The 19342-nt window shown below is 37.7% G+C and overlaps 1 protein-coding gene across 13 annotated transcripts in view; it reads right to left on the bottom strand.

The window, feature by feature from the left end:
* Positions 1-13856, bottom strand: part of ubtd2 (ubiquitin domain containing 2) — a 160488-nt gene extending 146632 nt beyond the window's left edge. For 10 of the 13 annotated variants that reach the window (XR_005636146.1, XR_005636145.1, XR_005636148.1 and 7 more), the window contains exon 1: positions 13507-13850. Coding sequence is in view for 1 of the 13 variants with exons in the window: in XM_039774228.1 (XP_039630162.1) it covers positions 13507-13576 (70 nt within the window). In the remaining 12 variants the exon portion in view is untranslated. Of the gene's footprint in view, positions 1-13506 lie in introns of all 13 variants that reach the window. The other 3 variants (XR_005636149.1, XR_005636147.1, XM_039774228.1) reach the window with 2 other exon arrangements.
* Between the last annotated feature and the right edge of the window lie 5486 nt (positions 13857-19342).

The following is a 19342-nucleotide window of genomic DNA, read 5'->3' on the forward strand; positions in this document are numbered from 1 at the left end:
GTGCACTTTCAGAGAAACAGTAAACATAACCAACGCTAATGAAATGAACCAGAGTCAAAGAATAAAATGTATCCAAAGACAGTAAAGCTTTTCATAATTAGTTCAGTTGTGGTTGTTCATCTACCTTGTAAAAACTGAGACGGCAAAATAATATTCTGTACAGTTATGCCAAGTGTTTCTGAAATGCATTTCTGAAATAAACAAATATATCTTTTGTGTATAATAACCTAGTTCTGTATGCCACTTTAAAATATTTAATAATGTTTAAGAATTAGCAACTAATTAAAATAACCTCCTTAAAATCTGCAGAAATGTCTAAAATCTCCTATGGCTCAAGGAAGGTGACATCCAGCTTGTAGACATGATATGGCAAAGAGGCATCAGCAGCACAAGCTCTCTGACCCATTACTCAGCAATATACTCGAGTTCCTCATTGCCAGTTGTGAAAAGCCTTATATTAGGCAAGAGGCAGGAGAAGGAAAACTCTCAATTCATACCACTTGCTGCCTTGCTAGGTCTGCCTTTTGGACAAAGACTAAACTCACAATATAAAACTACAGTTAAAAAAATCCTAAATCAATGACAACATTTGGAGTCCTCACCCAAACCTTATGGAAAGTTCTGCTAAGTGCTGACATTGCTAAAGAAGTTAAGCCTTAATAGAATGATAGAAGAGAAGATGATGCTATATTTAAAAGCAACACTTTTTTTTTTAATTTGGTGAAAAGAAATCAAGAACTAGTGAAAATGATGGATATCGTTGGAATATGTTTACAAAAAATAAAGCAGATATGCACCCCAAATGTACAGGAGAAGGAAGAGTTTTGAGAAATTATAAAAGTGATGATGAAGAATATAAAAAGGAAGAGTAAGATACCTGAATGGTCATGTTCAAGGCAGAAATTCAGGTTGGGAAGAAGTGTATGGTTTAGGAGAAATTTATGAGAAGGTAAAAACAACATTGAATTTACAAGGCGGCAAACTTTAAATACACAACTTGAAAAGAGAAAAAGCCAAGTGTTTGGAATAAACAATTATTGAGGAAGAACGCTATACATTTGACTATATCATAACAAAAAAGTCAAAATTAGAGATGAAAAACTGTACAACTGTTCCTAGTATCACAACATAGAGTAAAGTTAAAAATGGTGAAATCTTGGAAAAGGTTGAGAGAAGACCTAATAAGTTCAGAGGGTGGAAAATAAAATCAGAAAGGTGTCCAGAAAAAGAAATGGAAAACAGTTTGGCTGAAACAAAGGAAATGACTCGGGATAATTTGATGGGTTGGTATACTAGATAGATAAAAAAGACAATGGGATGTCGACAAAATGAAACGTGGAAGAGCATCAGGTAAGCAGAAGAAAGGAAAATAAACTTGGTGCTGGAATAAAGAGACAGTAAATGCTGTAAATTAGAGGAATATTAAGTTAAATAAATATAACAAAGAATATAATAAGACAAGAGGAACTACAAATAAAGTGGCAAAAATAAAATGTAAAAGGCTATAGATCCATGGTATGAACAATTAAATGATAAAGGGAGAATGAAAAACCTACAAAACTAAAGTGGAGAGAGATTGGCAGGCAAACGATACAGGGAATATGAAAATAATCAAAAATAAAAATGAATAGTTCTGAATGGCAATTACTGAATGAAGAAAATACCAGAAACCCAACAGACAGTGGGAACCTACAGGAGGTCCTGTAGAATGGCACACACCTACAGAAGTCAAAACAGTAAAATAGTGATTTCACAGTGAAGCATGTGAAAGCAGCTGGAGAAGTCGTAGTGGAAGTGCTGTAGTTGTTTGGTGACAGGATGTACGTACTGTATTTACTAAGATATTTAAGACATCTTAAAAGATGAGCACAGAATGGAAATACCAATATACAAAGAAAAAGAAGATATTCTCAACTGTAAAAAATAAGGATATTAAGCCACTACCACATACCCTTAAGAGATGGGAAAAATAATTCAAAAATAGATAACAAGAAATACTGAAAATTGAAGAAAACCTGGAACAGGAACTTATTTTTGCATTATATGTCTTAATGGGCAAGTATGCAGATGGTAGAAGAGCTGTAGTAACAGCATGGTAAACTTTGAGTAAGCTTGTCACAGAGTGCTAAGCAAAGGGATCTGGTGAATGTTGAGAAGGGATACCCGAGTAGTAAATAAGATTAATAAAAAAAAAAAAACATATGGGTGCTGAAGTGACAGCAGAAGTCATATGTGGAGAAGCAAAGGAAGAGCTTTGAGATAAGAGTGCGATTAAAAGTTCAGAAAACTCCCTATTATTATTTACACTATTCTTGGGTGAGGTCAGCATGGAAGTAAAGAAAGAACCTCCGCAATCATTTTTTTTTTTTTTGCAATCATGCAAAAAAGTAAGGAAGGAAGTGGAAACAGAATTAAGAAAAGCAAAGAGATACTCTGGTAAGCAATGTTGGTCCTGGAGGGCTGCAGTGGCTACAGGTTTTCGTTCCAACCCAGGACTGACATTACCTACTTGTGCTCTAGAGGGACAAGGGATGAAGAAAAGTCGTTCAAAAACTCAATACATGTTCTGCAACTAATGTGCAGAGTGTACAAATGGAAGAATGAAGCCATGTGCAGTAGATTTAGATGAAGTGGAGTGTTTCTGGTGAACAGATTTAGTAATTCAAAGGAACAGCGGCATTGAGGAAGAAATTAGGCAGAGACTTGGAGCAGGAGAGAAAAATTGTAGAAAATGTATCAGAGAACTCTTTGACCAAAATACAGATGCAATGTTTAAAGGAAAATATACAAGATGGTAGTGAGTCTAGCGCAGAAATGTGGGACTAACTAGTAGGTAAAATGTAAGAATAAAAACTCAAGAGATAAAAATCATGTAATGAATATGCATGGTAAACAAAATGGATTAAATAGGAAATGGGAATATTTGTGGAATCTTAAAGATAAAATGATTTAGAAGAGGGGGCAACTCTAGAGATGGAGTGGAGGAGAACCTTGAAAATGTCACTATTCTGGACACATGATTATTTCCATTCTATGATGGTGTTTACAATTACATTTTTTTGTTGGTTAATACCTAATACAGTGGAATCTCGAATACGTGTGACCCAAAGTAATTTCGCCCATAGGATTGTAAGTAAATACAATTAATCAATTCCAGACCGCACAAACTGTACGTAAATATTTTTTCTTTAAAGATTTTTAAACACAAAAAAAGTTAATTATACCATAGAATGCACTGTATAATAGTAAACTAAATGTAAAAACACTGAACAACACTGACACAAACACTCGCTCGCTCTCTCTCTGCTGCACCGGCTTTCTCCTCCTGCTTCCTGCCTTCTCCTGCAACCTCCCATTCGTTCCTGTTCTCTTCTTTTTCCCTTTAGTCAACTCGCGCTTCTATTTATGAAGAGGTGTGGTAGTCATGGCAATCAGCAGCTCCTGGGAACAATTACGGATGCGGACCTCTTCTCACCTGTGCACTTAGGTGTGAAACGCCTACATCATGAACTCCTTAGGAACCGCTTCGGCCACACACCACGACGCCCCCTCACTAAGCCGCAAATGCGGTGATTATTTATTAAAACTGGTCTTTTTGACGGGAGCTGTGGACAGTTTTGAGGGAGAGTCTCTCTGCATGATGCACTGAGAACAATGTACAGTACAGGGAGAGACTGAACACGTGCAGAAATCATTGGCGTGTACAAACCGGAAGGGAAACTGTCTTATTCGTCAACCGTGTGTGGGGTCATGGACAGATGCAAAAGTTTGGCGAACTTTTTGGTCGTAACCCGATTTGTACATGTTCAGAGATGTTCGTGAACTGAGGTTCCACTGTATATTTAAATCAATTGCTTAACAGTTATGTTTATTATTACTGCTGTGCACAGTTCTAATCTGGGTAATTAAAAAAACAGAAAATGGAACTTTATCGATTAGTTTTTAATAATAATAAGCACAATTAAATAAAATGAACAGGTTACATAATAAACACTAAAAGGAATTATCAATTAAAAAAATATTTTGGCTGAATAAATAAAGATAAATAACAACTGAAATATAACTCCTATATATGAATAAATCTATACTAATAAAAGGCAAAGACTCACTCATCACTAATTCTCCAACTTCCCATGTAGGTAGATGGCTGAAATTTGACAGGCTCATTCCTTACAGGTTACTTACAAAAGTTAAGCAGGTTTAATTTCAAAATTCTACGCGTAACAGTCATAACTGAATCCTACTTACATACATATATACGTCCACAGCCTGCAGCTGAGTATTGTCCCCCATCCCCACACCTCCCACGCAGTTGGCTGCCTGCCTATATTGCATCCCCCGTCCCCACGCCTCCCACGTAACTGGCTGCCTGTCCATATAAGGCCGTCTGTTGCTCTGGTCTCTTCATTCCCTTCCTTGCTTCACCACGGTATTCATGTCTCCTTGCTGATAACTGCAGCCTTTATTTAATCCACGGCTTCTCCGCTGCTTTATTGTGCTGATAACTGCAGCCTTTTTATTTAATCCATGGCTTCTTCGCTGTTTTATTGTTTGTTTATTAAGCTTATAAGGGCTTAAATGCTTAAGCTTTTCACCTATGCTTCTGCATGTGAGTTGATGGCTGCTGCTGAATTGTTTGGTTGTCGCTTTCAAGTGTACCGAAATGTCCAAATATTTTACACCTTTGGAGAACCGCCAATGCCTTTTAAACATCTTAGATTCACAGGTGACGATCTGAGTAGTGGACACTTTGATGTTTATGAATGTTTCAACTCTCAAAAGCTGGATGCGAAGTTATCGATGAAGCTGGTTGTATGCTTACAACGCTTGACAGATGCCGAATGTCACACCAACACAAGTCCTGCAAATACTAACGTAATTGAAACAAACCATGAAACTCAAATCGATTATGACAGCAGCAATCCAAGCTGTGAGAAAACAGTAAAAAGGAGGCGTGTCAGACATCGTGGTACATTTTCTGATGCAGCTAGATGGAAACAACTTCGTGACGCTACCACCAAATACTCGCAGAAAAATCCACAAGTTAATACACATGCTGTTGCTAAATACTCGCAGCCAAATCCAAAACTTCATAGAGACTCTGTCGCTAAATACTCGTAGGCAAATCCACAAGTTAATAGAGATGCTGCCACTAAATACTCACAGGCAATTCCACAAGTTCATAGACACGCTGCCGCTAAATATTTGCAGGCAAATCGACAAGTTAATACCAGGAATGCATGTCTTAGATACACGAGTAGCGATTTGGGTAATTAACACTTCGATGAATGAAACCTGTTATCTTTACAATGGTTGACAAACACGGAATGTAACTTGAACACAACACGTCCTCAAAATACAAACATGATTAAAAGAAATAATGATAATCAAATCCTTGATGACAGGAACACTCATAACAGTGACAAAACAATTACATTGATAAATCATGTTACGTTATTTTTAAAATGTTTCCTTTTCTTTTTCAAAACTTTTTTAACACACTACTTTGCTAGTTTACTATATACTGTAGTATCTGTACTACAAAATATTATTTACTACTCAGGTATCCCTTCTCAAGATTCACCAGATCCCTTTGCTTAGCACTCTGTGACAAGCTTACTCAAAGTTTACCATGGTGTTACTACAGCTCTTCTACCATCTGCATACTTGCCCATTAAGACATATAATGCAAAAATAAGTTCCTGTTCCAGGTTTTCTTCAATTTTCAATATTTCAGATATTAAAATCCAAGAAACTTAGTAAACATTTAGTATAAAAAAATCAGAAACATCTAAATGTTTGCACAGAACTATGAACTTAATGGCAAACTACAGCAACTCAGAATTGGCAGATTTAGTTTTCATTCTGTTTTTGCATGTGTCACACACGTGCAACTAGGAGCAAGCTAAACGGACCAAGTGGAGGCGATTACCTGCCAGACCAGGGGTTGGTGGGGTGCTCTAAACCTAGTTCTGTTATCCCTGCAGACCAAATATGTGAAAACCTGCCTGATTTAACGTCACTTCCTGTTCCGGGACCCAGACCGAAGTCACTTTCTGTTCCGGCACTCAGACTAACGTCACTTCCTTTTCCAGTCAAATGACATCACTTCCGGTTTACAGCCTATAAAATCTTCATCTTGCCAAACTAGTTCAGTTTATTCTAGGAACTCAACCAAACAACATCCTTGTGTTGGCTTTAAACCTTTTGCAGCCAGGAACAATATACAAGTGGCTGCCCCAAACCTTTTTCAGTGTGTTGAGACTCATTCTTTTACACATGTTGTGCTGAACACTGGAAGACTCAGCCAGTTATTCAATTATTTATGTTCATTTAGGTAGTCGATGCTTAAACGTTGGAAGATTGGGTTTCAAATGTGCATGCAGAAGGCATTCTCCAATTTTTTTTACTAAGACACCTTTCTCTTTTGTCATTCTTGCTCTCTCACTTGCTGGCTTGAGGGCAGCAGGAAGAGACCAGTTAGTGAGCTGCTTTTGGATTCTGCTTTTTTTTTCTATTCTTAAACCCTTCAGCCTCCTAATTACTTGTTAAAAAGGTAATAATAAAGTTAAGAGAAATTTCAGTAACGGTCTGGAGACAACTTTGTTAAACTAGATAAGATCTATTTATGCACACCAGTATTTAGTTTACACATGTGTGTGCTCATCTCTTACTACTGCAAACAGCAAGTGAGCTACGTAAAAGAGGGCTACACTTACAATATTTACCACTCCATTATTAATAAGAAGAAAGAATACATAGTTCCTAAATGTGAAATGTTTTTATTTAATATAGGACCAAAAACACACGGTTGTGTGAAAAGTAAACATTACACAAAAGTTGGTAAACTGTAGGAATGGGAACCACAGCCAAAATTACATATTAGAAACTAAACCCGTGTGAGAAATCGCTTAATATACTTGTCCTTAATAGCCTCCTGAAACACAACCTGAAAGCTTTCTTAATAAGGAAGAAATATGCAGAGTTTTTGAATACAGTCACTTTAACGATACAAAAAGAAAATTAAAGTGCTTAAACAACATGAAAAGCACTCAAGGGTTCCTTGATGCTTACAGTGAGGGAAGCTTGACTCTATCACAATTCCGCTTGGAACAAAGAAAGAGGGAAACTCGTAAGAGCAAAACTGCCTCAGTTTAAGATGCAACAATTAAAAAAAGTCTAATAATTTTATTTTAAAAGGGGCACAAACACAGCAATTAACATACTGCTCTGCCCACTTCTAACCCACCTGTACCACATATTGTACTAACTAATTACAGGAATATAAACACATGCGTGATTTTGATTTTAATCAGAAACACAAATAAAGAATCATTAAAACAAAAATACAACAAAGATGCAAACTTATTATGTCCTGTGCATCAGGAATTAAGAAGAGTACAGTCTATAACTTGCGTGGAAAAAAATTGATCTCACATTATGTATTATTATATCTGGAATTTTTAATTTTACATATCTCTCTATTATAAAATCTTGGGGAGGCAGACTAGGGAGACGGGACGTGATCTTCTCAGAAGACAATCTGAAGTCCCGCGAGAGACACTTGCTTCCAGCTCTTAAAACAATGACAAGCAAAACAAGCAGCTCGCAGCAGATGATCCGACCACTTCTCCCTGCGTGCATTCAGCCAACCTAACACCCCTCTTCACAACGCAAGCAGCAGAGACACGAAGTGGCAAAAAGGACATTGGCTGTACGGCTTTAAAATGATCGATGGGCAGTGCAACAGCAGATGCCCTCCTTTCACAATGCAAGCAGCGTTATACGTCCTGCGAGAAAGAGATGTAACCACACCCGAGGCCGGAAATAAAGGACAAGTAAAAGTGAAAATAATGCATATGTAACAATTCCCATGAAAATAACAATCTCTTTAAATTGTATATCCGGTAAACGAAACACGGGGGTGGGCGAGCAAAGCGAGCAGGGGGTTATTAAAAATAATATTACAGACATATAAAGTAAGCTTTTGAAGTGCTTTTAGCCAGTATAATTCTAAAACCATTAATCTGGTTTGGGCACCATCAACTACTGTCATCTTTTATGTCTACCCAGGAAATGTACAGTTAGCACAGATGTAAATCCTAGTAGTAAGTGCCACAAAAACTTATCTAAGAAGCAGGGACTGAATTTTCTTTTTGAAAGAGGTAATACCCCACCCCCACAGTGTAGCTACCAATGTCGCCATTTCACAGGCTCATGGGAGTTAAGTGTTTCCCCTACCATCAAAATTGGGCATTGAACCATCCAGCAATGTCAATTACCCACCCAGTAATCCACAGGCCCTCCCCAACACCAAGAGCAGTGGTGAGGGTATAAATATAGATACATCCAATCTTGAAGTAAACAGAATTAATAATTCAAGTCCATGTGAATTTTCTAAGGTAGCATCCTGCAAACAGGCTTGTTTGTGCACTTTTGTGCAGTGTTCCTGTTCTTTTACTAGTGTACATTATGTCGAATACCTAATAAAATCACCTTCACCCACGTACAACACAAAAGCGTATCTTTGAATCAGTGTGAAATTGGAGAAACAATCTAGTAAGTAATCATGCTCTCAAACCAGATACAAACATTTACAGTACTTTGATCTCTGAACTAATGCCGTAATGAGGCAAAATTGGCATTAATAAAAGTCTTTTTTGGACAAATAGTTTTCATCTAGCCATGGAACTAACTGTAGTCTGGAACACTTTCAACTTCAAAATAACAGTATTAAAAATTATTTTTCATTTTGTTGTTTAGAATTCAAAGTGGATGTCACCAATAATTTATCCATAACACAAACTCATCCTTAGCTGCTTCACTAAATGTGTGGCACAGCAGTTAAGGCTTTGGACTTCAAACCCTGAGGTAGTAGGTTCAAATCCCGTCACTGGCACCGTGTGACCCTGAGCAAGTTACTTCAAGCACTTGTGCTCCAATTGTAACCAATTGTATCTCAATGTTGTAATGTAATTGTCTTATATATTCCAACAGGTGGGTCAAGAAACTTTCAATATTTCTGTGACTATGCAAAGAACTTTACAGTGTGTTCCAGGAATCTTTGGAAACTTAAACAGTCTGAATGTTGTCTCATACCTGTGTGGTTTAAAAAAAACAAAATCTTGAAAGTTTCGTTATCATGATGTTAAGCTGAAGATGTTACCCTTCATACAAAGACATATAAAATGGGGAGTGATTATGTAGTCAAAAAGAGACTAAAATGACTTGAACACTATGTTACAGATTAACATAAAGAATTAACATTCAATTTCAGGTACCCTGCTTTCTCCTTATCCTACATTAGACTAACTGGCCCAGAACTGGCCACATAATTTGAAACTACATGCAGCAAGCGTATAGTGTTGCTGGAACAAAATATGTAGGTCCATTCTGTGGTTTCATGGCAATGAATATGTAAGAAGGTTAAGAGGGAACATTTAACAAGAATCCTTACAATAGGAAAGTGCAGCATAGTTTAAAAGCATACATTGAGTGAATCATACAAACAAAAATGTAACGCCTGTAGAAACTGAAAAGGACTGTGAAAGAGGTTCATCTGAGATACATGAGAGTCACCTAATATGAGCTGGTTACTACTTGTACCTAAATACAGTATGTGAAAGGAGTATTATATTTGTAGTGTGTAAAACATTCCCATAAACACCTATTAAAAATACAATCACTTCTGTAGAAAAAGTATAGACTAGAAATTCATTCAAAACTATGATGCCTACCAACATAAACATTGGGGATGACATAGTCAATTCAGTTTGTGTTATAAGACAATCCTGAAAGTAGCTGGAAATCATTTCAAATGATGACAGACATCCATTACATGCAGAACTTAACTTCACTAAATTAGGAAGGATATAGTCGCTTTGAAAACCCACACAAATCATTCCAGAAATTCCTTTCTCCCCAGTGCCATACATCTTTTAATAAGAAACATCAGATAATAATTCAGTAAAAGATTTCCGCAGGTATAGAATTTTTCTTTGTATTAAGTACCAATTTAAATGTACTATCAAACTGCTATTTTTTTTTAACAAAAAATGTTTTTTCAAGTGATGCAGACATTTTTAGAATTTCTGTTTAAGTAGGTAACATGTCCTGTCTCTACTTCTTGGATGCAACTGGGAAGGCAAACATAAAGATTTCTTGTGTGAACATCATTTAAATAAAAACTTTGAACATCAAGGCCCAGGAAAATATACTTGTATAGGGTGGTCCAGATCTAATTATGCAATTTTCATTATGCTATAACTTATTAAGTTTATTACATAGAATATCACCCGAAAAATCCCGGACCATCGAGAAGTATGCAAACGGAAGGCATGAAGAATGGGTTTCGCGCCGAACTGGAATGGTTCCTGCATAAATCAAAGTCAGCCAGACGATCTGGATCTGCATAATTAGATCTGGACCACCCTGTACACCTGTTCATTACGTTTTTGGCTTGGATAATTCACTAAAAAGGACTTTATATTAGGACTGTCAAATTAGTCAAAAGATGTCAAGACAATGGCCATTTCTAAAAGTATGGTACTCAGAGTCTTTATATGTTTCACAAATAAAACAAACAAAATATACTAAATGCCCTAATGTATTGACCATTTAGTGCACCTCATCATTACTTATTTAGAGGGCAACCTTGCACAAAACAACTTACGAAAATTCTAAATTTACATAAAAAGTGTTTGAGTGATTATCAGGAAAGTACAACCTTAGGAAAAAAATGTCCTATGCCACAGTTAGTTCCATTACTAGATGAAAACTAACAGTCCATAAAAAATGCACCAGTGAAGAGCTGACAGGGTCTAAGCAGGACCCAATTTACAGTAATGGAATTCACAATTTACAGTAGTGGAGCCTGGGACACCAGTTCAGTGCTACAAGAGGGAAAAGGCAGTCAAGAAATAACATGCTGGGCTAAACGTACTAGAGTTTTGTTTTTATTTTTTGTTCTTTTCGGTTATTGCACAAATTCATTACTCTTGACTTGAATCATCTTTTTCAGTTACACATCAAAAATGTAGGTAATGGCTAATAACACAAATGTTACTTAATGGTACTTAATTCAAACTGTTAGAAATCCTCCTGTCACTGAAGAAGCCATAACTAGAATGGCATAAAATTGTATATTGGCCATTGCTGCCAAAATGACCACTGGTGGTTTTGAAATAACACTCTTAAAAATGGTGATTTTAAAGTCATGAAAAAAGCAAAAGAAAAGCCAGTCATTTGCCAGCCAAGAAAGCAAGTGCAGATGCAAAAACTGAATCAAAAGACGTTAAGAAGTGGTATGTTTTCAGGAAATGTTTCTCTAATGATGAGAAGTCTTTGAGTTTGAGCCTGAAGTAATGTGCAAAAACAAGATCTGGAAAAAAAAACTGTACTGTGTCCTCAGTAATGCAAATAACATTTTTTACACTTTCACTTGTCCATTTAAGCCTTCAAATTAGATAGGTTTTAATTAAAATGTAACCTGACAGCCCTAATCGATAAACTGCATTGTCACTATTGAAAATACATTAATATTTAGCCTCAAGGGAGTGGCTAGTATTATAGTTTGGTGATGACCAATACAAGATGATTCAGGGATAGTGCAGGTACAAGTACAGACACATGACATGCAGGGCTATAAATAAATAAGGGAAAATAACACAAACAAAATTAAGAATTAAAACTTTAAAAATGTAGTTACTCTAGTACACAAAAAGGAAAAAAAAGGATTACCAAAATAAGAAATGGGAAAAATGAAATAATCAACTAAGATTCTCAGAAGGTTTTCGCCAAGAAACCAGGAGATGCCTGCAGGAAAGGAATGAGCCTAAAGAGAAAGACAGCCATCAAGATACTGTACCAACAAAGTATTGTTATGTAATATGCTGCCTTACAAAACTCTAGTTAGTAGAACTTTCTGCTGTCATTTCAAATAGTACACAAAGTCAAAAACAAAGAAACAAATGTTTCAAGCTACTAAAATACAGCACATTCCAAGGGTTTAATGTCCATCGGAAGAACCAAGCAGAAGTTCCCAAAAAGAAACTGAAAATATTATGGATTTGTCACCATTTCATTTCAAACTAGGTACTGAATAACATTTAAGGACCAACCTTGTAACTTTACATGAATTTACTTGGTTGACTGTCTGCTTTAATATGTCAAATGACTATGTTACATAAAGATGTCCTTCCGCATGCATGTTAAATATCTAAAGAGCCTCACATCATATATAATCTTAAAATGCAGATAACTATTTTGGTGTTTGTCAACTCAAATTTAATGCAGCTCATAATACTTTGATTCATTTTGAATTCTAAACAAATTAATTAAATACACAACTCTGACTTATTTAATATTGTCTGCTTTTTCTAGTGATAGACCTACTGTCCCCAAATTCATTTACTAACATTTTCTGGTCCTGGGAACATTATAGAAGAAATCCTGTCCAACAGCGTTTTTTGACAAAGTTGTCTGGACAAACAAGACTGAAATCATGCCAGTATATTATATAACTAAACCTGTCAGGTTTATGCTTTAGACTGAAAAACCATGAAATTCCTTAATCTTTACCTATTTCATGTTTTTTTTTCAGTCCAAAGTATACACCAGAAAGTTTTAGTAACCTGCCAGTGCACCAGTTATGGAAAGAAAAGGGCAACATCTTTAAAAGGCCCTCTGTGCCAAGGAGCATTTTATGCAAAAGTGCTACATAATTTATTGTTGCTCTTGTTTTACACTTAGGTTTGACAGGTTGAAGCAACAATGCAAGGGTCATCAAACATCACTTGGCCAAAGCAAAAAGGCCTAAAACTTTATAAACTTGATTTTCGGGAAGTAATAAAGCTTATGTTTAAGCCAGTAAATAACGAATGACTCATAGCAGCTTCAATTCTTTATCTCACTCTGGCCCTGTCTTTATAAAATACAGTACAAGCCCACCGGGGCCATTTCTACTAATGCTCAGTAAGAGCTTAGTGAAAAAGCAATCTGCCCTGAGACTTGTGAACTAGTCTGACCACACATGTGCACTTAGGAAACATCTGTGGCTCGGTAACAATAGACGTTCATTTGATGTCTATGAGGAAACAAAACGTGCTCTAATAGTCAACTGAGTTACAGAGTGTATGCAGCTTGCGAAATTGACCGTTACCTTCTCTAAACATGAGGGAAGGAAAGAAACGTCAAGCAGACTAAATTGACAGCAGGAAGACGCTGCGAGGGCTGCTGCTGCCACATACTCATCCTCCCGTTATTTCTCCGTAGAGATGCTGAGCGACGCACGCGTTTATCGAACCGCGAGCCCAAAGCACGAAGTCCCACAAGCAAAAAAAACGTCACGCTGCGAGCGGAACAACGAGCCGAGAAACAAAGAGGAGTCACGCGTGTGCGCTTCTAAATAAAGAGGCCCGTGCATGCTGTATGCAGCGTTCTAATGGAAAACTTGCTTCGTCTACAATTCTCGTCATCTCCGTTTGCGCGAATAGTGGGCTTTCTTACCTCCAGTCCCGTCTGAATTTTCGTTTAAACTGCCCGAGGAATCATGGTGACTTCCCACACACCCTCCCATGGGTTTCTGAACTGCGCTGCCCCGCGGTCTCCTCTCCTCGCCTCCGTGCGCGCCTGCCTGTGCCCGCCTATGTGCTGCGCCGTTGTTTCCTTTTGTTTGTTGTTACTGTGCTTCTTGTTATTTCTCCCCCTTTGGTCTAAACTCTCTTCCTCTCCGGCTTGAAACTGACACAAAACCCCCAGCATTAGCTGTGAAGAGGCGGAGAGAAGAGACCTCATCAGAAGGTGACCGGGGAGGGAGGGGGAGCTGGTAGAGAGGCACGCCACGGGCACGCGCGAGCGACAGACCGGCACCACAAGGACGCGCAGCACAGATGGGCGACTCTGTGGGCACAGCGCGCGCGACACGTTCAGCACCCACTCTTTTTTGTCAGACAGGCGAAATGCATGTATAACGTCCGAGGCAATATTTCAGAGAAAGGCACTCGAAAAACACATAAGTAAGCAAAATGGCGGGTTAGTGGTTATTAGTTAGTCAGCTAGTGGTTAGTATTCACGTTGTACGGAGTCATGTTAATATCTGTTCATCAATTTTACAAAGTATTATGAAAAACTATTTGCTGTGACTCTCTCACAGTGTACATTATTAATTTTGACTCTGAATTTAATCACATTTTTATGGCTTACAGTAGTAGGAGAATTGTCACCTGTACAGGATATGATGAAATTGTTACTGACATGGTCAGCCTACAGTATTGAGTAGAGGAAAATCTGAGGGTAAAAGAAAACACAATTTAAAAAAAATATGTCATTTGTTTCGTGTATAACGTATTCACACGTGCTGAATTCGGGAGTAAAAAGTTAGTGCTCCAAGTTAACTCAACCCGATTAAAGGATGATTAGGATGGGCTGTTTCATTATTCTGTTTAGCAGTAAGACCTGATTTATGCTAGTCCTGTTCCATACAAACCTGGCAAACATTGGCTCTTAAAACTGAAGTGAAGCTGTCAGCATGCTGATTTTACAGGTACTGTATATCACAATCTAAAGATATTATTGAAACCCTCTGAAAAAAAGTGAACATGTTTTAGTCTGGAAGGTGTTACAAAGCTGTTTTCAAGGCTTAGGAGCTGCAATAAAACACATTCAGAACCGTAATGTCCAAATGCAAAAGTCTTGCACAACATCCATTTTTCCTCTTCAAAAGCAAGACAAGAAAATGATCATATAGTGACAAAGAATTAATCAACTGCAGAGTAACAAGGTAGATAGAACCTACTGCTCATTAAGAAGAACACCTGTATGATCCTCAGATTAGAACATAACATATAAACATTGACACATGAAGTAGACCAATCAGTACTTCAAGCCTATTTCCTTAGCTATTAGCTAACCTGTCCCAATATCTCATCTAGAGATGGGCTGAAGGTTGTCAAGGTCTCTGCTTCAACATGTCTTGGTAGTTTGTTCCAGATTCCTACAACTCCTTGCATATAGTAGTGATTCTTGGCTTCAGTCCTAAATCCACTTTGTCTTAGTTTCCAATTATACCCTTGAGTACATTATTTACACTTTAGTTGAAACAATTCTGCTAAATCTACTTTATCAAAGCCTTTGAGGATTTTGAAGACCAGGAATAAGTCCTTACACGTTCTCTACTGCTCAGAACTAAACAGGTTTACTTCTCTGAGCCTGTCAGAGTACATGTTCTTAAGTCCCAGAGATACACCTGGTTGTTCTCCTCTGCTCAGCTTCAAGTGTTGCTGTGTTTTTCTTGTAGTGTGGTGACCAGAACCTGAAAACAATACTCCAGATATTGTCTCACTAGTGTATTATATAGTCTAAGTATAATCTAACATTTTTAATTTGCCTTTTTCATTTCTAAAACACATTGTTTAGATGATAAAAAACATTTTTTCAACGTAAACCACTAAATCCTTTTCAGCGGTTAGTACCATTAGGACAATATCTCCCATCTTGTATTCATGATTGGTGTTCCTTTTACCCACATGTAGCAGTTTATTTATGGATAGATAAGTCAAAAGTGCAGCTTTTTGGCCATTATGGTTTTTGTTATGCACAAAGAAATGCTAACACAAAATTCTATACTAAGAACAATATGTCAGTGTTCATGCTTTTGGATACATCAGGACCTGGAAGAAATCATGAATTTTGCCCAGTTTCGAAAGATTTGTTTATGTACATTAGGCCATCTCTCCCTGCAGTGAAGCTGAAGCTGGGTCACACAACAAGAAAATATGAAATGTCCAATAAAATGTGTTTCATAGTGGTTGAAAAACAAGAATTCATGAATTGACACACGTGCATTTACCCACAAGTCAACGTGCTGATAACAGCAGCATAAGAACTCGCATCTGACAGAACCTAAAATGTAATTTACCTATCACCCATGCACTATACCAAAAACATGTCTAAAGTTGACTGAAACAGAACGAAATACACAGTATATCTCAAGGGATATGTACAGTATGTGCGGCCAGGCTTTTTAAATAGTGGCCTACAGCATATTTTTCTCCAGTGCACAAAGCCTCTACAAGCCATGCTACTAACAGACTGATACATTAATTTTGCAGTTTGAAATGGTATTCCTTCCCATGTTTCAGCAGTATACAAATTATGTTTTTTCTAAACAAAATCATTATTTTTTGATCCACTTCATATGTATAGCTGGGAAACATGCATGACAGATGTCAAGTTTAGTTTAAAAACCTTCTTCATGATACACAGAACATTCGATAAAGGAAGAGGTCCCCAGTTTATATTTTTTCTGGCGGTGCACATGCCCTGAAGAATAGGTTCTTTAACCTCACAACTTTCACCAATGGTCTATTTCTTACACACATAGTCACCACAAAATAGGCAGCATAAAAACAAGCTAGTCAAACATTACAGACAAATAGCACTGAACTTGATTTTAGTGCTAATTTAAGATTTTCAAACAAATAGTTGTTAAGGTACAGGAAGTCTGTACATCTTTAGAACATAAGCTTTTGGTTCACTAGGGAAAACAAGTTTCATGTCCATTGCTGAGATCTTGACTGTTTGAAACAGTTTCCAGTTGGCTTGGTTAAAAGTAACCAAGGCTGGGTGGTTTGTTACATTTCAAAAACATACGTGGATATTAAAATAATACTCCACCCAATAGTAATAGATATATTATACAGTATCTATACTTTACCCAATGTTGTTTGTAGTAATGGCTAAGAAAAAAATGCATGTTTTTATGGAGAACATAGATAACAGAGTTTCTGTCACAACAGGCTTCAATGGGGGACCAAACAAACAGCAAATAATTTCAACATATTCATTACAAAAAAACTCAATGTGCTTGTGTTGCAAAATCTATATGTCAAATATCTAGTCATACTGTACACTCTCAATATCCCAAACATATATTTTTGTTAAAATAATAGTCAATAAATTACTTATAGAGAATCCTTTTGTGAATGGCTGGGGAGGATGTTTGACTGGGATTGAGCTTTTGAATTGAAGGCCCGCCTCTCCCCTCATTAATTGGTTGTTAAGTCACAATTGCACTGTTGAATTGATTTTTTGTTTGTGGAAGCACCTCAGATACTGTATGCACAAATATGAGGCATGCTTTCCGCCGATAATGTGTTCACTAGCTTTTCTTTAGGTTTTACTCCCTAAATATATTCTTTTCTCAGACCACACTCTGTCATATGTGAATACTACATGAAGTGATATGGTAGCTAATGAATGAGTTATTACTGAGTACAATTTCTGGCCAGCGAATGAAGTGGTAGGCAGATCTTCAGTTTAAAAGACCAGTCCTTTCTGAGCATGATTCTCACCTGTTCATGAATTAATTTTTGTGGAAATAATTTGTCTAGTAATACTTTAGCAAAATGCATTGGTTTGAGTTATTGGGAGCATACAACAGGGTATATGACATATGGATTATGCAACTTCATCAAACTGGGATCTTTTCATAGATGTTTAAATATAGTTTGTTGAGCATTGTTCTCAATTGAGTCAAGAACTTTGCTATATCTGTTCTCCATAAAAACATGAGGTTAAAAAGTTTTTTCAGTCATCACTACAAACAACATGGTATATGTAAAAAAATTAAATTCAATAGTTTATTCTTATTACTGTATACACATTTTCACTTATGACTCCAGTGCATTATGCAATAATTGCAAATATAGTATGAAAAGCTCTGCCTTCTACACTAGTTGTAATCTATGTGCAAATATTTAAATATAGCATAAACTTACATGTCTGCATAACCACTTTAAGCATAAATCATAGAGTCTTACAGGGTGTTGAATATAATTGCTGTATACTACATTGCTACTCTTTTCATACAGTATACTCCTTAAGGTTTTTCCATAAAAGTTATGTGGTTGCCAGGCAACTTACCACAAAATCTATATATATAATTCACTAAGGCAAGACAACCATGAAAAGCACGCCAGAAGGGGCGTGGATTCACTAAGCTGCCGACAAGTGAGACACCTATGGCGCACACAGGAAGGAGCCACGCCCACCAACTCCAAGACCATTGGATACGACGACAACTCACAGGGCCACGCCCACCAAATCGGATGCGACGACACAGAAAAAATGGCGTCATTTATGTTCGTCTGTCGTAGAGGCCACATGCAGTGCAGGTCAGGTTAATGTCATGTACCTCCGAGCTATGTTGACTGTTCATAGAGGCATGTTTCTCACGGAGGTGAATCGCCATATGCAGCGTGTGAAACGGTTTGCGAGGGGTATCCCATGGCATCCTTAAAACAATCCTTTAAACCTGAGGTTAAAGCACAATGAAGGAATCAGTCTTTAAAAACCAATAAGCCCTGTGCCTCTGTTTCATTACCGTCTCACCTGCTTCACCAATGCAGGCCCTGCAACAGTCGAGACGCTCTGTCAGCAGCTGACCTTCTCTGTGCCTGACTGGTTCACACAGAGGCAGCGCAAGAGAAAGCCGCGCCAGAGACAGACAGAGGCACACACACAGGCAACTGGTGGGCGGCTCTCCATGAGTTTCTCTTGCGAGCGGACACATAACCAGGCAGTGTGTATGCTTCGAGAACGAGGCTGGACACGACATGACCATCTAGGAAAAATCATGTCGCGGATGTGATTCGCTGTATGCAGTGTGTAAAACAGTTTGTCGCAGATGTGAATCGCTGTATGCGGCGTGTAGAACAGTTTGCGAGGGGTGTCCCTGTGTCATTCCAAAAGTGGTCAACCATCAATAAATAATTATGCGGCATTTGTTATGCCGCGGGTTCACTATTGTGTTGTATTTTGCTCTCTCCAGAGTTCCATCTTTTCATTCACTTACTGTTGTATTCTCACACTAACCTGTTTTAGACAACCGTGTCTTTCCAGAAGTGTTTACCATTCAATAAATAATTATGCATGAGATTGAGCGTGTGTCTAGGCGTGGGTAAGCCGTTGAACCCCATTCGGGCTGCAAACCGTGGAATTGCCACTAAGTGCGACTCATACGCTCCCACTGTTTTCGTCCCTACCCTTTGTGCACACCCCCCTCCCACACGTTGACTGTTAATGGAGGCATGTTTCTCGCGGAGGTGAATCGCCATATGCAGCGTGTAAAACTGTTTGCGAGGGGTATCCCATGGGATCATTAAAACATTCCTTTACAACTGAGATTAAAACACAATGAAGTAAGCAGTCTTTAAAAAACGAGTTTTCGGTTACGACGCATGACTGCGTGCAGCATAGCAAACTGTTTTACACGCTACATACAGCAATTTGCATCCACGACAAACATGCGTCTTCTTTGATGCTCCTGCACTTTGTACACACC

This window comes from Polypterus senegalus, chromosome 13, assembly GCF_016835505.1.
Source record: "Polypterus senegalus isolate Bchr_013 chromosome 13, ASM1683550v1, whole genome shotgun sequence".
NCBI lineage: Eukaryota > Metazoa > Chordata > Cladistia > Polypteriformes > Polypteridae > Polypterus > Polypterus senegalus.